Consider the following 22559-nt stretch of genomic DNA (forward strand, 5'->3'; position numbering starts at 1 on the left):
ATGAATGATATAAAAAAAAAAAAAAAAAAAAAAAAAAAAACAATAATAGCAACAATGAGAAACCTACTGTATGTGGCAAGGGAGGGTGTTTTCCTCAGTCCTTTCCGTTGTGGTCCTTTGGGTTTCTCTCTCTTTTTTGGGAAAATGCCTTTCTGTTTCTCTCTATTCCTCTCTCGCTCTCTACACGACATTCCTGTCTCTGTACCTACACTCAAATCAATTGACAGAGGGAGATTGGATGGTTACTGTATGTATATCTAGACTGAACAAAATTATTACTTTTTGCTTGCTTGTCTGTATGTTCTGTGCCAAATGCTTGCCACTGATTCAGCTGGAATTGCACATATTTTTGTGGAAGTAACATTTTGTAATTAAGGTGACAAATCCTAAAACAATATACTGGGAAGCAGGGTAAGCTAGGGGGGAAAAGTGGTGTCCATATTGGTGAAGAAGTTTGACAAATTAGTAATATCTCAAAGTCTTCCAGGGTTTGGGGTTAAAAAAAAAAAAAAAAAAAAGTTATCAGAGAGAAGAGACTAATAGAAAGGCAAAGGAAGGAGAGAAACTCTTAATCTTTTTTTTTTCTTTGTCACCGACTGTAATTATGGATGATCAGATACTATGATAAATTGGAATGATCACGATAATCAAGACAATGAGGCAGATACTCCATAGTTAATTTTGAGCTCAGCAAATCACTTTTCCAACCTTGAGGTACTTGCATTGTGGGAGTATGCAGGAGGGCAAACACAAAGCAGTAAATGGGTGAAAGAATACTTCAGACTTCAGACAGTGGATGAACTTTTTAAATATCCTTACATGTCTTTGCTCTGAAAGAGTATGTTCTCCCACAGATGCTTTAAAAAAAAAAAAAAAGAAAAAAAAAAAGAGTTCCACCACTTGTGACCTTGAGGTGGGGCTGTAGCACTAACAGTGTCACTCTATTTCACCTCAGATTCGGAGCTGTTACACACCATCAGTGCACAGGAAAGCTCATTCTCTCAGCAGTAGAGCTCCTCATCCGTGCTCACCAGGCGTCAACACAGGTAGCACAGTTCAGCTGGGTTGGAAAAACAAGTGTGTGTCACATCATGGTCCTGGGAAATGTGTTATGTGTTCCACTCATAGATCTTTATTTTGATCTTGGTGTTTTTCTGTGGGCCCCAAACTAACACTGTCACTGTGTGCCACTGTCGGCCCCGACATTACCATTACCATTGTCACTTTATTTCTTTACCTGACCAATCTCTTTCCCGGAGGCCTATCACATGTTGACCAGAGAATGCACAGAAAAATAGAAAAGAAAAAAAACTGCCTATTAGTGTCTTTCCAACTTCAGTGGAATGTCACAGACAAGTATTTTTTCACGTCACTACACTTAAGATCAGAAAGCACACTAGGTATGTAGCTCCTGGTTGTGGTGTTTGTGTGTATGTACATGGGAGAGTGTGTGTTTCTGATAACTTATGGGGATTTGTTTTTTTTTTTTGTTTTTGTTTTTGTTGCTTGCTTAGCCCTTTTTTTTTTCCATTTTCAGAAATCCTTTAAAAATCAAATTATTGTAACAATCCTCGACTGTGTGCGCGTGCGTGTCTGTGTGCGCGCGCGCGAGAACGTGTGTAATGTCAGTAACCCCTGAATGAAGCAAACCAACATTCACCATCCATCTTTGTCGATGCTGCAGTGAAATCCACTAACATGCTGATTAACCACACAATCTTCAAAAAGCAATGTAAAGCCGCTACTGAGAAGAAAAAAAAAAACACAAAAAAATTCAAACAAACAAAAAAAAACGTTTTTATGTACAAAAGATTAAAAAAGGAAAAAATATCTAGTACCAGAAATGCATGTGCTATGTGCATGCCACACCGTGGGTTAACAGTCATCTTCAGGACATAAAAGAAAAAGCAGATTAATGAATTCAGAGGAATAAAAGAAAAAGATATATAAATAGATGTTTTTAAAAAGCAATGTTTCCTTTTTTTTCTTCTATTTTTGAGAACAAAAAAGGTTAAAAACTACAAAAAAAAAGTCTAAAGAATAAGAGAAAACACAAAAGAGACTTTGGTGAGAGTCAGAGTCTCGTTTGTTTCCTTCTGTTACATGGGTTTGAGGCACAACACAACCATGTTCAGGACACCACAAAAAAGAACTTTTTAATGAAAAAAAATATATAGACAAAGAAAAAGAAAGTGCAGTTCAGAAGATGGTGTATTCTCCCTTCTACTTTTTGTGGGGGTCAGGGGGTGCAGGAGCAAGCCAAATCTGATGATGTACTCATTACAACTGGCCGTGGACACCTTTGATCTCTCACTCACTCCCGCTATTTTCTCTCTCTATCTCTGTCTCTCTCACACTCTTCTCTGTCGCACTCTCAACCTGTCTCACCGCTATTTCTACCAGTGCATTTTGTAATTCCAAACTGAACTCTTCCTTAAGAATAAAATCCAGAGAGAATGCACATGGCTTGGCCTCAGTTTTTGTCTGCAGTATCTGCAGGGATGTGTTTGTGTGTGAGCTGAACAATAACCTCGAAGCCCCCCAAAAACAACCGGTAGGACACGAAAACTGTCTGCAGGCCACGAACTGTGCATGTAGTTAAGTTACCCAAAATGGGCTGAAAATTTGTGTAGCACAATTAGCGTGTGTGTGTGTGTGCGCGTGCGACAGAGCAGTGATTGTTGGAAAAGTAAAAATAAAAAAAAAGTTAAAGCAATTGGAAGAGCCAGACATGTTAAATGGGAACGCAAACAAGCGTGAGCATGTGTGTGTAACCACATCCTTCTTGTAGTCTGTATTTTCACAGGCATGTCCAGACGGTTTCAGACACTCCCCTCAGCCCCCTGTTCACAGACTGGGGGCTCTGGTTTCAACTGGGAGGAAAATGAGCAGCACAGTTGGGGCCTCATATAGTGGTGAAAGGGGGGGGGGGCTCACAAAGGCACTTCCCACCACATTCCTCCTTCTGTTTTCCTGGGTTAACCCCCTTCCCCCAACACAAACTGGCAGTCACTGGTGAATCCCTGTTTCCACTCCACTACACAACTTGTCTCTGTGAAGTGTGTGTGTGTGTGGGGGGGGGGGGACTGCATTCCTAAACTTGCAGCCCGACTTTAACATGAGAATAATTAAAACAAATTTTCTTCAATATATAATTGAGTTTGATCTTCACTGTAATCAAACATTTAGAGGAAGTTTACTGTAAGCCCATCCGAAAGAATGATGCCGAATAGTTCAATGAAAACTATTTTTGGTCAGAATTCAACTTGACTCTAGCCGTCAGGAATATTTGTGCCCCCGTCCACGCTCAGACGTTGAACTCACCCACAGTCTGTATTCTACTGGCTTCACTGGGAACCCTGACTGTCCTGTTTGGTTGGCCGGTGGCTTTTACAACATCCCCCAACACCCCTTTTTCCTCGTCCCCTGGGACCCCAATCCTGAATTGACCCTGCTTTTGTTCTGCAAATCAGAGTGGGGGATGTGAAGCTGTGGGGGAAGGAAACAGACTTCTTCACACCCAAAACCAAAACAGTTTCCTGTCACACTAAAACACACGTAGGTTTGTTTGTTTTTGTTTTTTCAGGTACCCAGTCCCAACTCGCATCATCCACCTGACCTGATGTAGCAGTCTGTTATAAACATCACATCACTCCAGATTGACTTTGAGTATAAACGTTTAATAAATACTGAGGTAGTTGTGGTCATTGAATGTTTTACACTTATTCAGTCAACATGTAGGTCCCAACAAAAGTTCACAGTTTGCAGAGAGGAGGCTCGGGAGCCTCGACAGCTGGTGGGAAAAGTTGACAAAGGCATTTGAAGGGCCAGTCTAGGAGAGCTTCTTCCTGCAGCTGAGGCCGTCCCTGCCGTCAGCTGGCCCAGATCTTGGCCACCACCTGGGGATAGTGGGTGGTGGGGGGGGAGCACTTCCCTGGTTTTTGTCACATTCCCCGGCCTGTTAAGAGTCCCTATAGCCGCTGACAGGACACACTCTGCGGTGTGTTTATCTCAGGATTTCCGGGGAGACTCATGTGGATCCGTTTAGGCTCCTTCAGGTCGCGTAGGAAAGATTCTCGCCTTTTTCCACCGAGGCCGACCGGAGGGGAGATGAGGGGGGAGGGGGGGTCAGCACGCTGCGATGGCCCTGTGGACAGGCAGGGGGGCCGGGGGCGCTCCCAGGTCACTGCTGCACTTCACATAGTCCATAAAAACCGAGCTGACAAAGAGCTGCTGCGGGCCGCTCTGCTCCAGCCTGGCCCTCTTACAGGGCAGGAAGTCCGGCTCGGCGGCCGCTTTGCCCCGTCTTTTCCGGGACTGCTGCACCGGGCCGGCCGGGCACCGGTTCTCCTTGTTCTCCGTGTTCTCCGCGACCGTGTGCTCAGAACGGGAACCTCCAACCTCCTCCCCTTCGCCGGGTGCGGTCCGAGGCTCCGTGGGGACCAGGGCGGCCGCCTGGGCCGCGTGGTAGATGTCCCGGGCCGATTTCATCACCAGAGTCAGCAGGAGGCTCCGCTGCAGACGGAGACCCCCCCGCTGGCTGCGGGAGCTGTACAGTTTCCCCAGAGCTACCACCATGATCCTCTTGGCCTCGGCGCTGACCTCCATGTCTCCGCTTGTTTTGAAGCTAGTCCAAGAAAAGCAATCCGGCTTCGGTCTGTAGGATCAGCCTCTCCCCGCTGGTTCCTCACACACACACACCACGGCCCGACAACCGGACGACTACTTATCACCTCGCTGACGTCATACCGCGGCGCCCCGCCCACCGAGAACTGCTCCAGCAGCAAAGCTGTTTAACTTAGCGACCCAGTCCGAGCTAAACTCACAATAAAGGATCACAACACTGGGGAATTAATAGCAGATAGAAATGATGGAAAAAAGAGGCAAACACCAACAAAAATATTTATACTTCATGTTTGCAACGAAAACATGAACAGCGGAAACAATGTTTTTTCCCAGTAATGTGTATAAACCACGTAACCTCAACTGTGTTTATAGCTGATTTCTATAATCAGCTCTAATATATGTCTTATATATTTTATAAATGCACGCCAACCTAACTGTAAAAGCAATCTCAGTGATTTATAGATATTTTGCACAGGTTACATAAGCATGTGGAAAGTTTTGGACTTTGGACTGGCAGTCTCCCCACCTACCGCAGTATTTTTCCAAAACTAGAGCCACTTCAGTCATCTATATAGCTCCACTATTGATATGTCCCTCGGATCAAGGTTTTACAAGGTATTACATGTTTGAATGTTGCTTTACACAATTTGGCCTTTCAGTTTTTATTTTGATCTATCACTTTCCACACGGCGGGTATCTCATATCTGCCATATCAGCCAAAGATGTAACACTTTGCTGGCTTCAGTCTGCTATCAGTATCTTTAAAAGTTTTGTGCAGCCCCGAAGCGAGTCAGGTTGTCACCTCGCCACAATTAGCTTTGCTGATGTAAAAAAAAAAAAAAAAAAGGCGCACGTGTTGCTGCAGTGAACTTTAAAAAGCAATCACTCTGCTGGTAAGTGACTCTCACTTAATCCAAGCGGTAACTGTAAATGTCTGTCACATTGAGAAGTTGGTGGACCTGTTGTAAATCATTTCCAAATGTACATATCACAAACTGACTGCAATGCCCTCGTTTGCAAACGCCAAAACAGTAAATGTCTAATCCTTTAAATGTGTGTTTCTTCACTAGGAACGGATGCTACTCCACTTCCTCGGTTATCTGGCAGAATCAGTTCGGCTGCTTGTAGTGGTCTGAGTTGTTCTTTGGTCTCACCCATCCCCCAGCATGCTGCTTCCTCTGGCAGTAAAAAGAAAATTGGGGGAAGGAGGGTGAACGTGAACAGACAGATGCCCATATTAAGCACATCCTGCTGCCGTGGTACATACAGAGGAAAACCCATGACGTGAGTGGGAGCCCTCATTTCCTGAAGCAATTTAAAGCAACAGCAGAGGATTATGTCAGGCCCAGCCACTTCCCCTCAGCCCATATTTGGGCAGTGGAATCCATTCCTCCAGGTTGTGCACCGATCAGAAACTGTGCCTTCATTTTATGGTTTATTAGCAGCTAGAATGAGATCTGTAAATATGGTGGAAATAAAAGCATCGATTCTGCTTGCAAATTTTGGAGAGATTACAGCATATTATTGTTTCTGATGTGGCTGGATTTCAACAAGAACAAAAGAAAGAAAAGAAATTGCAGCAAAAAATACCAGAAAACACATTTCTAATAAATATATGGTGAGAAAAATCTATAAATCGCTGTTTTGGGAGTATGCGATCTTCTCTGTGAAAGGGAAGTGAAGCAAAACTCAACCTCGCTGTTGGAGTAGTTCACACCGAGGCAAATCTGTGACGTAGCGCCATCCAGTGGTTCTGTAATGGTATTGAAGAAAAATATAAAATTGAATGAAATTCACCCTGAATGTAAAAATCTGTTGTCCGCTCTGAGTTCTGCATGTTCCAGGCAGTGGCTCGTCCATGTCCCAGTGGGCACGAAGCTGGATGCGCTTTCTCCCATTCTTGCTCTCTGAGTTGCTGGGACTCTTGATGCATCTGCAGAGTTTCAGGACAACCTCTCCGCTGGCCTGTAGCAGTGCATTCCTACTCAAAATCTTCTGCACACCTTAAACTTGTGCTAGCCAATGTTCCTCCACTAGGGAGCAGCACGAAACCACAACATGCAGTCAAGGCCACCGCACATTTCTCCGGACTCACCGTTGAAGGCATTGGCAAACTGTATTTTTGCTTCAGTTTTATTTATTTTTATTTATTTTTTTTCTTGTGCCATTTGGTAAATTTGTTTCATTAAATGCTTTCCTGGCCCGATGATTGATAAATGCATTATATTCAACGAGCATATAATCCATTATATTAAACGAGCAAATAATAAAAACAAACCAACCAGCTCTAGAGGCTACAAGAGGCAGAAAACCCTCCTGGGGCAAAATTATCGGAGTCGTTATAGTAATTATGGAAACATGCCAACAATTTCCACAGTAGATTGAGTGTATTATTATAACATATTATTGCAGGTTGAAAGGGGGAAATCATTCTATAGGAGGGAAAAATCGTTTTCACAGTTTTATATATTGATCACTTTATTTAAAATGTTCTCTTGTCCTCAGGTGGAAATATTCCTCACAATGGACAGACAGACCACCCAGCTGTAGTGCTTCCATCAGCGCATCAAAGATGGAAGTGTTGCTGGGAAATGGAAATTTTATAGTGCAGTCTCTTCAGTTGCTTTCCTGCGGTAAGTTGTCTTGACACTCTTTCAACACGAGGTGGTGCAATAATGAGAGCACATTCCGCTAAAGGCTACACTTTGCCTTTTTCTTTACAAGCATGGCTTTCCTTGAACCTTTGCTTGCTTTCAAATGTAAATGCCACATAGTGAGTTAGTGCTTTATCTCATATGGCCTATTAGCAAAAGATTCCGGTGAATTATTTATTGACTTTGTCACATTTGAATAATCATTTGCGATCCCATAAAACTGTTATTTTCATCTGATGACTTTGTTCAGCTAAGCCGGCATGAATAACATTTATTGAGTCTCTTCTTGGTCATTGAAATCTGATCTTTTTGAAAGTAGTGGCAAAATTGCTGATTAATACTGATTATTGATTTAATACTTAATTTTACATCAGGCCTTGACTTTGAGGAAATGTAAAAAGCCAACATAATATTCACAGTCTAGATGGATATTTCTAACTTAATCGTATAAATATATATTTATATATGTAATTATATTATTATATTCATTGGTTCTCTCTGTACGAAAAGGCAGAACAAGAGATACAGCTGTGAAATCTGGCCTGATGAGGCAGCTTTAAATTCTACATATGTAAAGTAGTATACAGTACATGTTTCAGTTCTGCACAGCCTCGTATCGATAGTATGAAGGCAAAACTTTAGCCAAATGAAGGTTGAAACAACTGGGTGAGATATGTTCACAAAGCATGAAGATGACTGGTCATACGTGGCAGCCTCCAGCTGCAACTACTGAAGTGTGTATTCAAGAATAATCACAAATGAACACAAATCAGTAGGTTTATGGAAATTATTTAACAGTATGTGTCATCGAACAGTGTCATTTCACTGAGCATCTACACACACACCATCTTAATATTACTCTGAATTAATTGAGCGTACAAATAAACCTAAATTAAAGTTAATATTTTAATGCACAGTATCACATTATCATTGAGCGTAGGCCATAATAGCACAGTTTTACAGTAATAAAAAAGGAGTCTGACAAAAATTGTTACAAATCTTTTATTAAGATATTCATTATTTAATCCATTTCGACATTTTTTTTCTATGATTTGCATTTATTTATTTTACAGTTGTTAATGTGCAATTACCTTTGATAATGTTGGGTCACAGTTACAGGGCTTTCACAAAGTTATTGGCACTTGGAACACAGAAAGAATAGGATGAGCAGTACAGGAGGTCAACTGGAGCTACAGGTTACAGAGGGCAAGGCGCAGGGGCAAAGACATGGGCAGACCAATTACTGCAGAGGTTGTGAAGAAGCGCTGTTTCTAAGTAAATATATACCTCATGCTGCGAGTGCACAACAAACAATCTGCGCTCTATGTGTGCATCTATATATAATATACAGTATTTATCTATACATGTATATAATCATATTTATATATGTACTGTTTAGTCACAAAAGGTTTCCCATGCCATGCCACACCTTATCCATTCAAGTGTGTAGGTCTATGTGTTTTGTGAAGTGTAAACATATATGCTGAATGGTACAGAAATTACATTTTGCTTATAATGTACTGAAAAAATAAAAACAAACAGAGGACTGGAAAGCCTTTTGTTTTCAATTGTACATAAAATAAAACACAACCACGCTTGCATACCAATTGCAGATGAAGCTCAGTGCAAGTTGGTTGTGAGTGAGGGAGTTTTATTAAGTCATAGAAGTAGAGTTGGCCCTGAAAGCTGACTGTGGGTAAACCCCGACATTCACCATAACCATTGTTATTTCTAATTAGCTGATTAAACTGGTAGGCCTTAAACCAGCGTTGTGAAGCTACGTTCATGAGGCAGAACAGCAGGATATTCTGACTTTGTCAGCGATGCGATGACTACTTATGTATTAGGTTGTTGCTTGCGCTGCTGTTTGGTGAGAGCAGACTAATATGGCTTCCTCGTAGTCAGTGCTGGTTCACTGATGATATTTCGGCTCTAGTCAGCAGCTTAGTACAGGTGATTCAGTAGATACATGTGTAAAATGGTTATGATTTGAAGCTAATATAGCCCTTGTTACTTCATACTCTACTCTGCAGCACTTCAAAAGCCATGTATTCATCTTGTTTTTTTCCTATTTGAGACTTGCTGTCTTTTCTAAGAGTGTCAACGGTAATTTTATCTGGTTTCACAGATACTCTTCTAAGGGACATAGTCAATAAGTCAGACATTTGAACAGTGACTCAGAAATTTTTGTTACTGATCTTATGGCATTAGGAGGAACACTGACAGATTTTAATTTTGCATTAATCTAAATGATAAATATCTCAGATGTATTTAATTGATCGATTGGATCTCTGAAAACTGTCTACATCAAATCCAGAAGCCCTTGTGATTGAACATGAACATTTGTGTCTTGGTCCTTTAACTCTCTGTTCACAGCAATTACCTAAGCATCTTCTAATGGATATATTTTTGAAAACCTGAAGCAAAGACTTGTGGGGCTTTCAGTTTGATAATATTCATCTTTAAGTTCGAGGTATTCAGTAGATCATTTGCTATACTTATAAATGGATGATGGTATTTTTAAACACAAGTGGCTTGAATTTGATTAGATTTTAAGTACAGTAATAATAATAATAATAATAATAATAATAATAGTAAAGCAGAACTTTTGAGCCCTGATACAAAAAAAAAAAAAACACACTTGAAAGTCAACAAGCAAATGAAACAGATTTAACTATAGCCGCTGATTTGCCTCTTTCTAAAACGCATGGATAAGCTTGTGGAAGTGAAACATGACACCAGCTGCATGAAGGTCAGGAAGTACAACAGTCTTCAGATACTGAGGAGGTAAGTGCTCATGTGGCATCTACAGTCAAATGCAAAATTGAGGTTTTGTTGTTATTACCCTTACTGAATACTTACAAGGTACTGCATTGTTGTTCTTTCCATATATCTCCTGGTCAAAGCACCCAAGTAAACTCAGTTTTAGACTTTCAAACAATAATGAAAATAGGTTGCGCTATATCTACCATTCCTATAATTAACTTTTTAATAAGGTTGAGTCCACTGCCTTGTATAAAAAGGCATATATTCCTTCCCGGTTTTTACACTGTACCAGTGTTCCGAAAAATAGAGCCTTTTTAGAAATGCTTTTCCAGAAGGAGAAAGCAATCAGTCGTCTGTGAGAGCTTTTGAGGTTGTGAAAACATTCCTAAGTCAGACCCTGACCACTTTCACATACATCCACCAGCAACAGGAATAGTGAATCCCGTGCTCCGACCTCTGTCTACAAATCAACATGCATTCAAAAAGTTACTAGCAGACATTAACTTTCACATAAAAAAGGTCAGCTTCTGACATGTCATAATCAGACACATCAAGCAACAGAAAGGAGGAACACTTGGGATTTAACTTAACAGTCTTCTTGATTATTTACAGTAGGAGTTTGAGAGATTTTGGAATCAACAAACAGGGCAGACGTGGGGAAAAAAACAAAACAAATTCCATCTAAAGGGGTCGATTGCTACACAACATTTCTCAAAAGGTGCATGAACCGCTGGTTCTTCTCATTAAGGTGCAGAAACCTCCACTCTACCTATCATGGAAGGTGCAAAATCATTTCAAACTCCAAAATAAAACTGTCAGCCATTTTGAATTTTCCCTATTAAAGAGGTGGTGCATTAGAAACATGAATAATACATATCCGAGGTCACAGCTGTGCAATACAGACTCACCTTACCAATGAACTATGTGTCACACACACATGAATAGTACCATAACTATTTTCTTCAACTAACTTTGCCTCCTCCTGCACATCAAAGCTCCCACCAGCCTTTTGCGTTTTCACAAAATGTCAACAGTATTTTTCTTTTCAATACTTTTAGCACAAGTTGTCAGATCAATATAACTTTCATATTTCTGAAATGCTATTTTTGGCTTTTTGTTAAGGATCAAAACTGTGGGCCAGGGTTTTATCAGAGGAGGCAAATGTTACAGGTTCATAACCCAAGAAGAATCGGTTATCATAGACAACAGTCAAGCCAGCTGAATCAGTCTTATTATTCCTCTTAAGCCAGTGAACAGAAGATGAAATGCTTCAAATTTGGCAGTTCAACTGCTCATTCCATCACTCAGCACTGTATAATAAAGAAAAGTAGATGACTATGGGTCCTATGGTAAGACTGCTTTAATAAACTCCTTTTTCTGCAAAAATAGCACATCTCCTTGTTTGACAAGACCTCTTTCAATAAAACATGAAGATCGAGATTTTAAAACAATCCCTCTCACTCGCTTCACTCACGCCCTTCTAGGCATGGGCACTTGTATAAATATAGTTTGTCTTCTAAAAATATGACCATCTTTGATTACCTGTTGCCCTTCAGTTTTCTTTACAATCATCTCAATAAAAAGCTTCTCCCCTTCTATCTGGACCACTTTTTAGTTTATAGACAAACATGCTAAAAATTTAGAAAACATAAAGATGAGATATATTTCTACAGGACACCGTACAGTGAACCACTCTGGTGATATTCTCTGGTCTCAAGAAAGTGAGGTGGGGTGAAGCATATTTTTCAGGTGATGAGTGGGAGATGGAAGGGGAGGAAGAACAGGTAGTGTTAATTTATTTCAATAATGATAATGTATCAATCTTAAATTTAGATTATTTCCAGAGGCTCAAATACAAGATGTCAGGCTTGCATAGATATAAATGCTACTGACACCTATATTGAATATACTCTCCACCTCTACCCATAGCCTGTGCATTGGCCATCCCCTTCCTCCCCCAAACACCCACATGTCAGGGAATGTAGTTAATATGCAAAAGTGGATGAGCTTACACACCTTAAAAAGACAAGGGGAGGCAGAGGGCAGTTAGGATATAACTAACTCTCCCTTTCCTCAGCTAACTCCATTGTACAGTCATAAAGCAAAAATTTAAGTTTTCATGTCCTGGTTACATCAGGGCAACACCAACTGTTGACCCTAGCAGTGTAGTATAGACAGTCAAATATGAGATATCAGCGTGGGCCAAAGAGTGAGGAGGCAAGCAGAACTGGGGAATACTGGCATGTATCACCAAATTTCAACCCTTCCCCAGACACAGTGCTCAAAACAACTGTCCTCCGTCTCCACCCGCACCTGGTAGTGATTCACCTGAAGAGCCACCTGACTCCATGCCAGCACCGCCGGTGGCCTCCAGAGAGGCAGGGTCGAACGCTTGATCCGCTCCCAGGGTGTCGTCCTCTGTCTTGACACCATCAGGAAGGAAAGCGGAGTAGGCATCGCTCTCAGCCATCAGCAGCTTCAGTTTGGGGATCCAGCTTTTACGGACCACACGCCGGGCATTGGTGCACATGTCTGCTGCGATGGCGTTCATCTCGCTCTCTTTGAAGCTGGTGGCAAAGTTCTGGCAATAAACTGATGTGGGAAAGAAAGGCATGCAGAATTAATTACCAAGTTCCATCTCATAGCCTGTTTAAAACTGTCTGCTCTAACCTCAGCCTAGATGTTGTGAGCCCCAAGAAGTACTGAAAGTCTTTTCGAAGGAAGTTGCATTTAAAGACGTGCTTGGCTGTGGTGCTTACTCTTTTTGTGCTGTTATTTTTTTCAGCTGGAATACTTCAGCTTCACCTCCTTTTCAGGTGCATAAAGAGCTAAAGCAGCCAATGCTGTTCTTTGACTGACTGCAACACTGCAGCATTGCTGGAGTTTACTCATGGGGATAAACAACTAATCTGCTTCCATCTAACAGTGAGCAGCTTCATTGTTAATGGACATCTGCCAGAGAGCCAACAATTATATTTCCCAAAATTGAATATGTTTGATTTAATATAAGTAAATACAACTGTCTCCCTGATGTAGACAAGCTAAATAGAATTTGCAGGACTACTGTAGACCCCCAGGCCCTTATACTGAAATGTGGGTGAAACTGTAAATGTAGCAGCTAAGACACAGATGCAGCTTTGACTGTTTCACCCATGAGCTGCCTTTCATTATACACATTTGAGTACACATTCACCTTGTTTTTTTATATACCAAACATTACAGTAGCTACTTCAGTCCATCTCCTGTTGACATTCAGTCTCAGGATGAGTGTTGCCACCTAGTGGTCACTGTGAGTCATTACCATCCTGACAACATATTATCCTAAAGATGAGGGTGCAGTTGGAACTGGATGATCTAAAATCTGTATCTTGATCCAACACAACAAAAATAAACTTGAATGTTTGAATAGTAATCGATAGTTAAGAATGTGCTAATATAAATTATGCACAATGTGAATGTATGTACATGGCCAACATCACAAGCAAAACTTGAGATGTTTCGCATGCTTGTGGGCAAACACCCACACGGAGGAAAAACATGGATGCTCACATTTGACCGCATGCAGCACTCTGTTGTCCAGGGGCTTGCGGCTCGGGTCATTGGTGGATGAGCGGATGCCTGTTCCACAGCTGTTGGCCAGAGTATTCCTGATACATCAAAAAAAAAAAAAAAAAAAAAAACAATAAGACTCGTCCCAGAAGGGAAAACTAAAATAGTTGTTTTATCCCTCCTATGCTTGCAGACAAAAGAGAAAAAAAAACGACTTTAATTTCTATATTAAACTAAGCTTTTGCTGACTTTACATGAAACGTTTGCAGAAATAGACACAATCACACAAACAAACCGAACAAACCTGTCAAAGAAGGCAGCCAGCAGCCTCCTCAGCAGCACCTTGTGTCTGGTCCCTGCGCTCACATGACAGTTCATTAGCTGGGCCCTCGATATATACACAGAAGTACCTGCAAAGAGATGAACCACCAAACATCATCAAATCTTATCAGAACTTGTGACAAATTTACTGTCTCCTATTCAAGAGTCGTGCTCAAGTACAAGTTCTGTGGGTCATGTATCGTAATGAGAGAATCTACTCTTTAATTGAAATGGAGTAGTTGTTCATCTAGTGACATCTTTTTTAGTGATACGCAGTCAGTTTTTTCTCTGATGTTTTCTTCTGTTCTATTTTGAGATTGCATCTGAGTCACAGGTGAGAAAAAAAACTTTTTTTTATGATTCCCTCTCTCAGCCACTTGCATATTGAAAGGTAACCCAGCCCATAAGATAACAAAGACATTGTCACAGGATGTCCTTGACATAAACACAGTGAGTCACATGTGCAATAATGCCAGGTAAGCTGGACGCCACTGCCAAGCCCAGCCATTTGAGGACAACTTCCTCTAGATACCTGTGTGTGTGTGTGTGTGTGTGTGTGTGTGTGTGTGTTTAGACATATATACATAGATAGATAGATATATGAACTTTTGACCCCACCTAGAATAAGCACTGGATAAACATACCTGAGACTAGCTCTAGTTTCTCAGCAGGGTCTCCTTCCTCGTACAATTTGGGATGACAACGGTTGCCTATCTGAGCAATGAGTTCTGCAGGAAGACAAGTAAGATCTCGTCCTCGCATCCGACCCCGGGTCTCTGTGTGATCTGGTAGAGCCTCAACCCGCTCACCAGCAGCTGCAAAGACACAATATACACATTTAGACATGTAGAAAATATTTTTTACTTCCGAGTGAACAGTCCAATCTCTGTTCAAACCAGAAATGCATCATGGAATTAAATCATTGAAAATACCAGTAAAAAAAAATCTGAGCAGAGAATACAAAAAAAATCTTCCACATTCAAGTAAGGCAAGTAAGATAGGTGTTCACACAGAACACTGTTCATTCTTGCAGCTGATTTGAACGTATCATAATTTTACATCCATTACCTGCAGCTCCCATGTTGAGCATGCTGTACATTGTATACATATTGCAGATTTGCCTGTACTGTTCCTCAGCACATTCATCTGTTCCCTCTTCCTCTTCTTCATCATCATGGTAGCTGATTGGCGAGTCACTAGCGTAGGTACTCAGAGTGCCAGGGCTTGCACCCTCTGACATGCCGAGTCCTGCTGCAGAGCTCCCGTTGGTGCTGACACTGCCAGTGAGCGCACCGCCGGCCACCATGCCTGCCATGCTGGTAGTGGTGGCACCCATACCCATGGCTAGTCCGAGGGCCCCAGGACTCTGGATGGCACTGCCCCGCACTGCCTCCTGGGAATAACGGGCTGCCTTCCTGGCCCCGCCCCCTCCCCCTGACCCTACTCCACCTCCATCTCGGGTGCTGCCGCCCTCCCACAGCCGCTTGGCTACAGGAGTACAGACCACTGAAAAAGGGGCGGCTGCTTCTGGCTGGCTTGCCGGTTGCTCTGTCTTCACTCGTGATACCAAAGGGAGCGGCGTCAGGCAGGCGGCAGGCCGGGCTGCACTGTTATTGGTCTGTGTTACTGGGCTCTGGGGCTCAGATGTTGGGGCTTCTTCGGTATGAAGGCCCTGGGAGTCACAGCTGGGGGAGGAGACCTAGAAATGACAGCATACAGGTATGTTAGCATACATTGCGATATGGTATTGGAGCTCTGCCATTAGGATGTTTGTCTCCTCATAAATACAGTGTTAATTGGTTTGAATCCTTACATTCTGAAAACCTAAAAGCCCATTTTCACTTTTTCAGACAATATGTCCCAGTTACTTGTTTTGACAAGTTTCATGCTGAAAACCAGTTTAGTTGTACCTTGAGGAAGAACTCTGTGCCCTTTTCCATGATCTGTTGGATCTGCAGGAAGCCGGCAGTATACATGAGAAGAAACTGGTCCCCCACTGTCATGCTGAGGCGGCCTGTGTAGCAGAAAGCCAAAATCTGCTGAAAGCTCTGAGGCTGCACGGCTGGCGGGAGCTCCACTACAGTTGGGCTGGTGTCATTGCTGCTACCACCTCCACCATTGCTGCTGCTGCTGAAAAGGTCCCGGAAGTAAGAACTGCTAGCAGCAAGAACAGCTCGATGTGCCTACAACAAAAGAAGACAAATGCAAATGTCCTATGAGTATTTATGAGAGTAGCTCCGATTTAAAATGGCAAATTTAAAATTGTAAATTTTGCCTATTCTTTCACTTAATGATATAAAATGAATTAAATTGAATGTTTTGCTCAAGATCATGTCAACGCAGGGCACAACACTAATCATGAGGTCCAATCTCAGACTTCGAGCAGTGACACAGCTTAGGTGAAAGCTTCGAAGAAGTGGGCTTGTGGTGAATACAGAGTTCCTTGTTATGGAGGCAAGGTGTCATCAGACAAATTAACTTTACGAGGGCTACATATTGTTTTTATTTGCCAATACGCTAAATAGACTCCTTTGAATCCTTATTTTAGTTAGTGTAAGCACAGAGCTCAAATAATGAAACGAAACGAAGTAACAGAATAAGCTACACTTTTGGTGTTTGGTGAAGCCATGAAGAAGCAGGGGATTTTACCATCACTGCCATCAGCTTCTCCAGGTTTTCATTCCTTCTGTCAATATTTTTTACGGGGAGCTGATTTAAACGTGGAGGCCTCCTCTTTTCCACAACAAATGGACCAAGTGATTGAATTTTCATGTTAACTACCATCCCAGAGGGGCAGTGAGCAGAGCGTTTGCTCAGCTTGTTTCTTTGATAACTTATGATCAAGATGCTCAGGAGCTTTTTACCAGAAGTTGTATTAGCCAGAGAGGTTTCCTCCCCTCCAAAACAAATGGACCTAGTGATTGAAACAAAGCAGCAAAAGGCGGAACAAAGTAGTTTTTGCTAAAAATCTGTGTTTCAGATACAGTACATCTACAATACATCTCTCTATAACATTTTCTCAGGTAGTTTCTCCAATATGCTACGGTGCAGACTCTAATGACTAAAATCCCTATTCTGGTTAAGTTATATTTAAAATATGATTAATTGTGTGACATACACAATTTAAATGCATGTACACAGGGGACATACTGCCATTGACATAGGAATACAATTCATTAAAATACACAATTAGTTTTTGGACATTTTAATAAAGACAGATTACATATTATATTTAAGCATTTCAGTGTTTGTTTGAGCTGTAGAATATGTAAAAACTTTATGAGGGTGAAGACAATATCCATTCATGGACACTACAACTGGAGGCACAAAAATATTTGTAATTTTTTTGTAAGGAAGAGGAGTAAATTACCCATACATCACAAATGAAAACCCTCACACTAAAATAAATCAGTCACTAAAATCATTAAATCAATAAAAAATGATCAGTTGTTAGAGTGTCTATCATGAATTGTCAGCCACAGTAACAATGCTTTAAAAAAGTTTAAACACATAACTTATTTTCTTGCCAATTTTCGATGCAACAATTGTCGTTGATTCTTAAATCTAGTGTAATTTTCATGATGTAAACAATAACCTGAGTACCTTGAAGGCATGGCCTTTGACCACCACAGAGACATCGCAGTAGAGACCCTGCAACCGCTGCTCATTCAGACACTCTAAAACGTTATTGCCGAAGTTTGGGATCGCCATCTGGAGGGTCTGGGCCATGGTGCGCCTGCGCACACCACCAAAGGGTCTTGTTGGGGAAAAAAGAGAAGGAGAGTTTGAAAGGTTGAAAAGATTATGTTGTTGCACTAGATGACAAATTTATACTGCATACATATCCATGATGACCCATACAGTAGTATCTATTTAGAAGTACCAGGCTGTCGTTGTTTATACAGTTGGCCAATAATTGTAGTGTAATAAACATAACACCAACACAAGTGTAGTATTAAAACTGAATTAACCTGAATAATTTTATATCTGGGCTACCACAAAGCTATAAAGGACTGATCACATATGCATATGACAACTGCAGGGTAACTCGCACAACAAGTCTTTTACACTAAATGCACCCTTCTATGCAAGGTTACGACGCTTAATTACTGCTCTTACAGCAGTGTCATGATCTCAGGTGAGATAACTTGGGAAGATCCATTCACAACAATCCCTAAACACTGTTTCATCTTGTGCTAGATCTTTGGTAGGGGAGGGCATCAGCAGGAAATGTGAGGAAGAGGTGTAATGTAACATGTGTATGTTAAAAACAGAAAGCTCAAGGAGAACAGACCTACAACAAAACAGGTGAGAAAACAGAGTTCTGCATTAATGGAATGACCATATTTCACCAGTACAAAATAATTGTAAACATAAAGCCCAATGTTAATTGGGTGCATCTTTGTTAGAGACAACTAGTCACAAATAAGAATTACATCTCTTGGCATATCCATTTGACATAGAACACAACCGTTTCCTCACATTGCTCAACAGCGGGTTTGTGGAAGACTCATGTAGACGTAGAAACTTGAATCAAACTTTTGCTGAAGCTTTCATAAATATCCTCCATTGCATTATTCCTATATGTCCCTTCAGCCTTGAAGTAGCGTTGTTATTGCCAGGAGCAGTCTGAGTAAAAGGCTTTTGATTTTCTGTCTTCTACGAGCTATAAAACTCTGTGTCCTCAGATAACTGGGTCATGTTCTGTTATTCTATGTGCAAAAGTGTGTGTGTGGTCTCAGCAAACACCACATAGCATGTTTCCATTCACTTCTATAAACAGTGAAAGACAAACATACCCTCTTTCCCTGCACCCTCTCAAAGATGCCTATATTATACCTTTCAATATTGAACTGAACTTCCCTCTGGTGTGGCTATGAACACTGAGTGCAGACTATGTTTCTGTTTAAGATAGTCTCATGTTCTGTTACAGGATATGGTAAGACACAGTGCAGCTATTATACCAGAAAGTTTTTATTGTTCGATCCCCAAATTCTACTGAAAATCATAAGGATGAAACCACGTGTCAATAACAGAATTCATATGTTGAAGCATATATGCCCTGTGTGCCCTCAACCACTGTTTTACCCTGACAATATCAGCTAAGACTGCACAAGATGCAGTGATAAGCTTATGTGCATTTATTCATAAATAAAAAACCCTTACTTTAAACAGAAGACCATCCATTGGTGTACTCAATTGCTGTATATTCTATAATGTATACATGCAGATACTGCCCTGTGAATGTGCATGCATAGCCAATGCTTCTCTTCACCCGGATACTCTACCACTTAAAAAGTGTTGCATGATTGCATGCTGCAAAAACACACACAGAGATACATATCAAACAAAGACCATCCCTGATACCATGAGAGCAAAAATGATTGCAGCCCAACCTGTGAAAGGCATTTAACTAACTTTGGTGTAACTGACTGATTAGGACTGGAGTGAGCCACCCCATCATATCCAAAGCCTTTCATTTGGGACCTAGCCAAGCTCCAGGGTAAAGAGAAATGCTCTCTTTGTCTCTGTCTCACTCAAGCTCCCTCTCCCTCATACTAAAACACAGATGCGCACACACAAACTCAAACAAACCCACAAAAGGCACACTGAGTCACACACAGACATTAGACAATACTGCTTGTTTACAGTTTGGCGAGCTGCAGTAAGCACACATGCGTGCACATAAAGACACACAAATGCAGGGCTGAGAGCAGGGTGTGTTTGCACAGTTTGCCCTGACAGTGAGAGAGAATGTGACTCTGTGTGTGTGTGCGTGCATGTGTGTCTTTATGCAACAAGGAGGGGCAGTGGGGCCTGCAGAGATGAGAGGGATCATGTCACGTCCTTATTCCATTAAACATACAGAGTTCAGCAACGTGAAGAAGTGAAATTCACCCAAACTCACCCTATGACTTAGACTGCATACCAACCAGCCTGGAGAGGAAAGTAGGTCAAACATACTCCCAACATATTTAAGACCTTAGATTTTTGATTGTAAGCCTTAGGAATCTATATGTAGGGCTTATGTCATGATGGGGTAGCTTTGAACACAATTCTGGCCTCTACTGCATAACTACATTGAAATGGGCCTTGAACCCTCAAATTCATGTGAACTTTATTAGCATGGAAGACCAGGAACCTATATTAGCAAAAATGATTAAAACTGGGAGACGATTAACAGCAAATACACATCACCAGGCAAGTGTGAACAATCAGATCATAGGCAAAACAGTTGGATGCATTAACAATCAGTGCTATGTGGATAACTGGAGTCACTGGTGCAGCTGGCACACAATGCATTCCCTCTATAGGCATTTCCTGGTTCTCATGTGCTCATGCCTGCATGGCTGAACTGCTCCTATCAAGTCAAGACATACACAGGCCTGACTCCTGATTATTCTTGTATTAAAGGGAGATCCTGACTACCAAAGCAGCACAGTCATCAAGCTTTCAAACTTCTCAACTCCACATTTTGCCCGCTCCCACCTAATACGTATCCCCAAATTGCAGGCTTTCCGTAGAAATGTTTATAAACGGGATCGGAGTTTGGATAAAGGAGGAAGAGGAGGTGGAGGGGAGGGGGGCAGGTGACGAGCTCTTTAGCACACCGGGGAGACCGCGCCGTGTGCCAGCCTGCCCGCCGGGAGTGCTCCGCCGTCTGCTGGCAGGAGGCAGCGGAGGGGGAGGAAGAGGGGGCGACACGGGATGGCAGCAAACCACGGTGGTACCCGAGAGACGCCGACGGCGTGTTGCCGTCCCGTCAAATGACATTGAAGTATGTCCCTCTAAACTATCTCCGGCGGACCGGTTCTCTCTATTTTCTCCCTCTCCCCGGTGGCCGGCGGTGCTGAAATGTTTCATGCCCTCTCCCATCCGCGGCCGGCCGGCCTGCTGCTGCTGCTGGTGGCTAATGGCTAAGCTAACAGCACTGTTAAATATTTTGGGTTCGCCCCGGCGCACCATCCACTTCATGCACACTCAGCGCGGCCGCCACAATGTCAAGCATTTCCGCGATTAGTCCGAGCTCACAAGACAAACAACAACACTTACTGCCTGAGCGGACGAGGTAGCCGTGCTGCGACGCCGGTAGACGAGCCCAAATGTCGCTTATTTAAATATTTTGGTGATGGGGGAAATCGCTCCCCCTGCCATTCTCCATTCTACCGACATCAACAGGTCATCCCAGGACACGCAGCAGCTGAGGGCGAGCCAGACGGAACCAGTGCGGCACGGAGCGGGGGGGGTGAGGAGCGGGGGGGGGACACAACAAGGCACAATTCTTTACAACCGGCTGCGCCCCCCCCCCCCCCCAAAAAAAAACAAACAAACACAAAAAAAAAACATACAATAAAAAATCAGAGAGTGCCACTGCATGTTCACATATTTGTGAGAAGAGCCACATGAAGTCAACCATTGAACTACGAACCGCCGCCACCACACACCCCCTGCCCTGCCCCACGCCGTCTATGAAGCAGATGTCATCGTTTTGAATGGGCCGGACTTCAATAAAGTTTAGGACTGCGCCCACCGCGCACTTCCCAAACTTTTGCTGTCCCGCAGGCCTGTCTGCTGAATCCCGTTCACCATCGGTCTAAATCCACGGCGCAAACCACGGGCACCAGCCATCCCCGCCCCCGCCCCCCTCCGCCGTCTCCGGTGTGTGAATCCTCAAACGACCCCGGCCGGCAGGACGCCTCGCATACAGCAGCGAGACCGGACACTCACCCCCTGGCTTGGGAAGTTGATGTAGACCGTTGTTTTGTTTAGTTTTAGTTTGTTTTGTTTTTTGTTTTGTTGTTGTTGTTGTTGTTTTTTTTTACAGGAGGAGACGCAGCGCTCTCTCTCCCCTCTTTTCCTCGCTCCGGGCGGCCATTCAGAGTGAGCGGAGCGCCGATAACAGAGCCATCGAGGGCGGTGCAGGATCCCAGGGGACTGCGGAACACAGAGCCACCGATCGCACGGAGCCGGAGCGGAGGAAGACAGGCATGCCGCGCTCCCCATTCAATCGCATGGTCGCTTCGACACGGGGAGACTGTGGTCTGTTTGCGCATTGGCACGGATACACAAGCAGCCCCCCCCCCATCTGGATCTCTATCTTCCGCTCTCTCTCCGCATATGAGTGATAGAACTGGGGGAAAATAGGCCGCGCTTGTGTGTGTGCGCGCGCGCGCACTTTTAACTTGAGTGAAGTCAGCGCGCGCATTTAAAGGAAGATGAAGTATAAACCGCACTGTGCTATGACCCTAACACCCCCACACCCCCACACTCACACACGGTCTGATCTTGCTCAAACACATTTGGACCAAACTATGCTGGAGCAGTAAAGGCAAATATAGATTCCACCATCTGTAGGCCTATAACTTCGTTTTCTCATGTGAGGCTGGAGGTACAACAGAATATACTGTCATGTTGGGGGGCTTGAGAATACACACGATGCTTGAAACACAAGCATTGTGTGTATTATTCTACAAAGTATCAGATCTGTACAGCTCAGTGTTTTAAAAGATTTATTTTCAAGTGTATTGATTACCCTTACATGCTCGAAGAGTTACAAGGGAAATTTAACACAATTCTTGGTGATGCTATTGAAATTGGGCTGTTTTCTTGTTTGTATCCAGCCTACGGTGATAAAAGCATGTG

The 22559-nt window shown here is 42.6% G+C and overlaps 2 protein-coding genes across 4 annotated transcripts; both read right to left on the reverse strand.

The window, feature by feature from the left end:
* Positions 1-3665: 3665 nt before the first annotated feature.
* On the reverse strand, positions 3666-4699 carry ier2a (immediate early response 2a). The gene has a single exon (XM_029507527.1). It carries the CDS (start codon positions 4606-4608, stop codon positions 4129-4131), a length of 480 nt encoding a protein of 159 aa, XP_029363387.1. The 5' UTR covers positions 4609-4699; the 3' UTR covers positions 3666-4128.
* A 3586-nt stretch (positions 4700-8285) lies between these two features.
* nacc1a (nucleus accumbens associated 1, BEN and BTB (POZ) domain containing a) lies at positions 8286-22010 on the reverse strand. Of its 3 annotated transcripts, none has more exons than XM_029508212.1 (8): positions 21740-22010; positions 17520-17731; positions 15827-16099; positions 14985-15615; positions 14561-14731; positions 13900-14005; positions 13596-13693; positions 8286-12638 (listed from the first exon to the last, which is right to left on the reverse strand). In XM_029508212.1, exons 1-8 carry the CDS (start codon positions 21918-21920, stop codon positions 12328-12330), a joined length of 1983 nt encoding a protein of 660 aa, XP_029364072.1. In that variant the 5' UTR covers positions 21921-22010; the 3' UTR covers positions 8286-12327. The 3 variants fall into 3 exon arrangements, with proteins under 3 accessions (XP_029364072.1, XP_029364074.1, XP_029364073.1); XM_029508214.1 differs by having other exon boundaries at positions 17520-17673; positions 21645-21856; XM_029508213.1 differs by lacking the exon at positions 21740-22010 and adding an exon at positions 20970-21177 and having other exon boundaries at positions 17520-17673.
* Positions 22011-22559: the final 549 nt, after the last annotated feature.

The sequence above is a fragment of the Echeneis naucrates genome, chromosome 8 (genome assembly GCF_900963305.1).
Source record: "Echeneis naucrates chromosome 8, fEcheNa1.1, whole genome shotgun sequence".
Taxonomy (NCBI): Eukaryota; Metazoa; Chordata; class Actinopteri; order Carangiformes; family Echeneidae; genus Echeneis; species Echeneis naucrates.

Coding starts and splice junctions, on each gene's coding strand:
- nacc1a (XM_029508212.1), bottom strand. CDS start 21,920: ATGGGGAGCGCGGCATGCCTGTCTTCCTCCGCTCCGGCTCCGTGCGAT. Junction 13,694..13,899: donor CTGGCTGCCTTCTTTGACAG/GTTTGTTCGGTT, acceptor TTGATGTATCAG/GAATACTCTGGCCAACAGCT. Junction 12,639..13,595: donor AGTGCTGCATGCGGTCAAAT/GTGAGCATCCAT, acceptor TTCCCACATCAG/TTTATTGCCAGAACTTTGCC.
- ier2a (XM_029507527.1), bottom strand. CDS start 4,608: ATGGAGGTCAGCGCCGAGGCCAAGAGGATCATGGTGGTAGCTCTGGGG.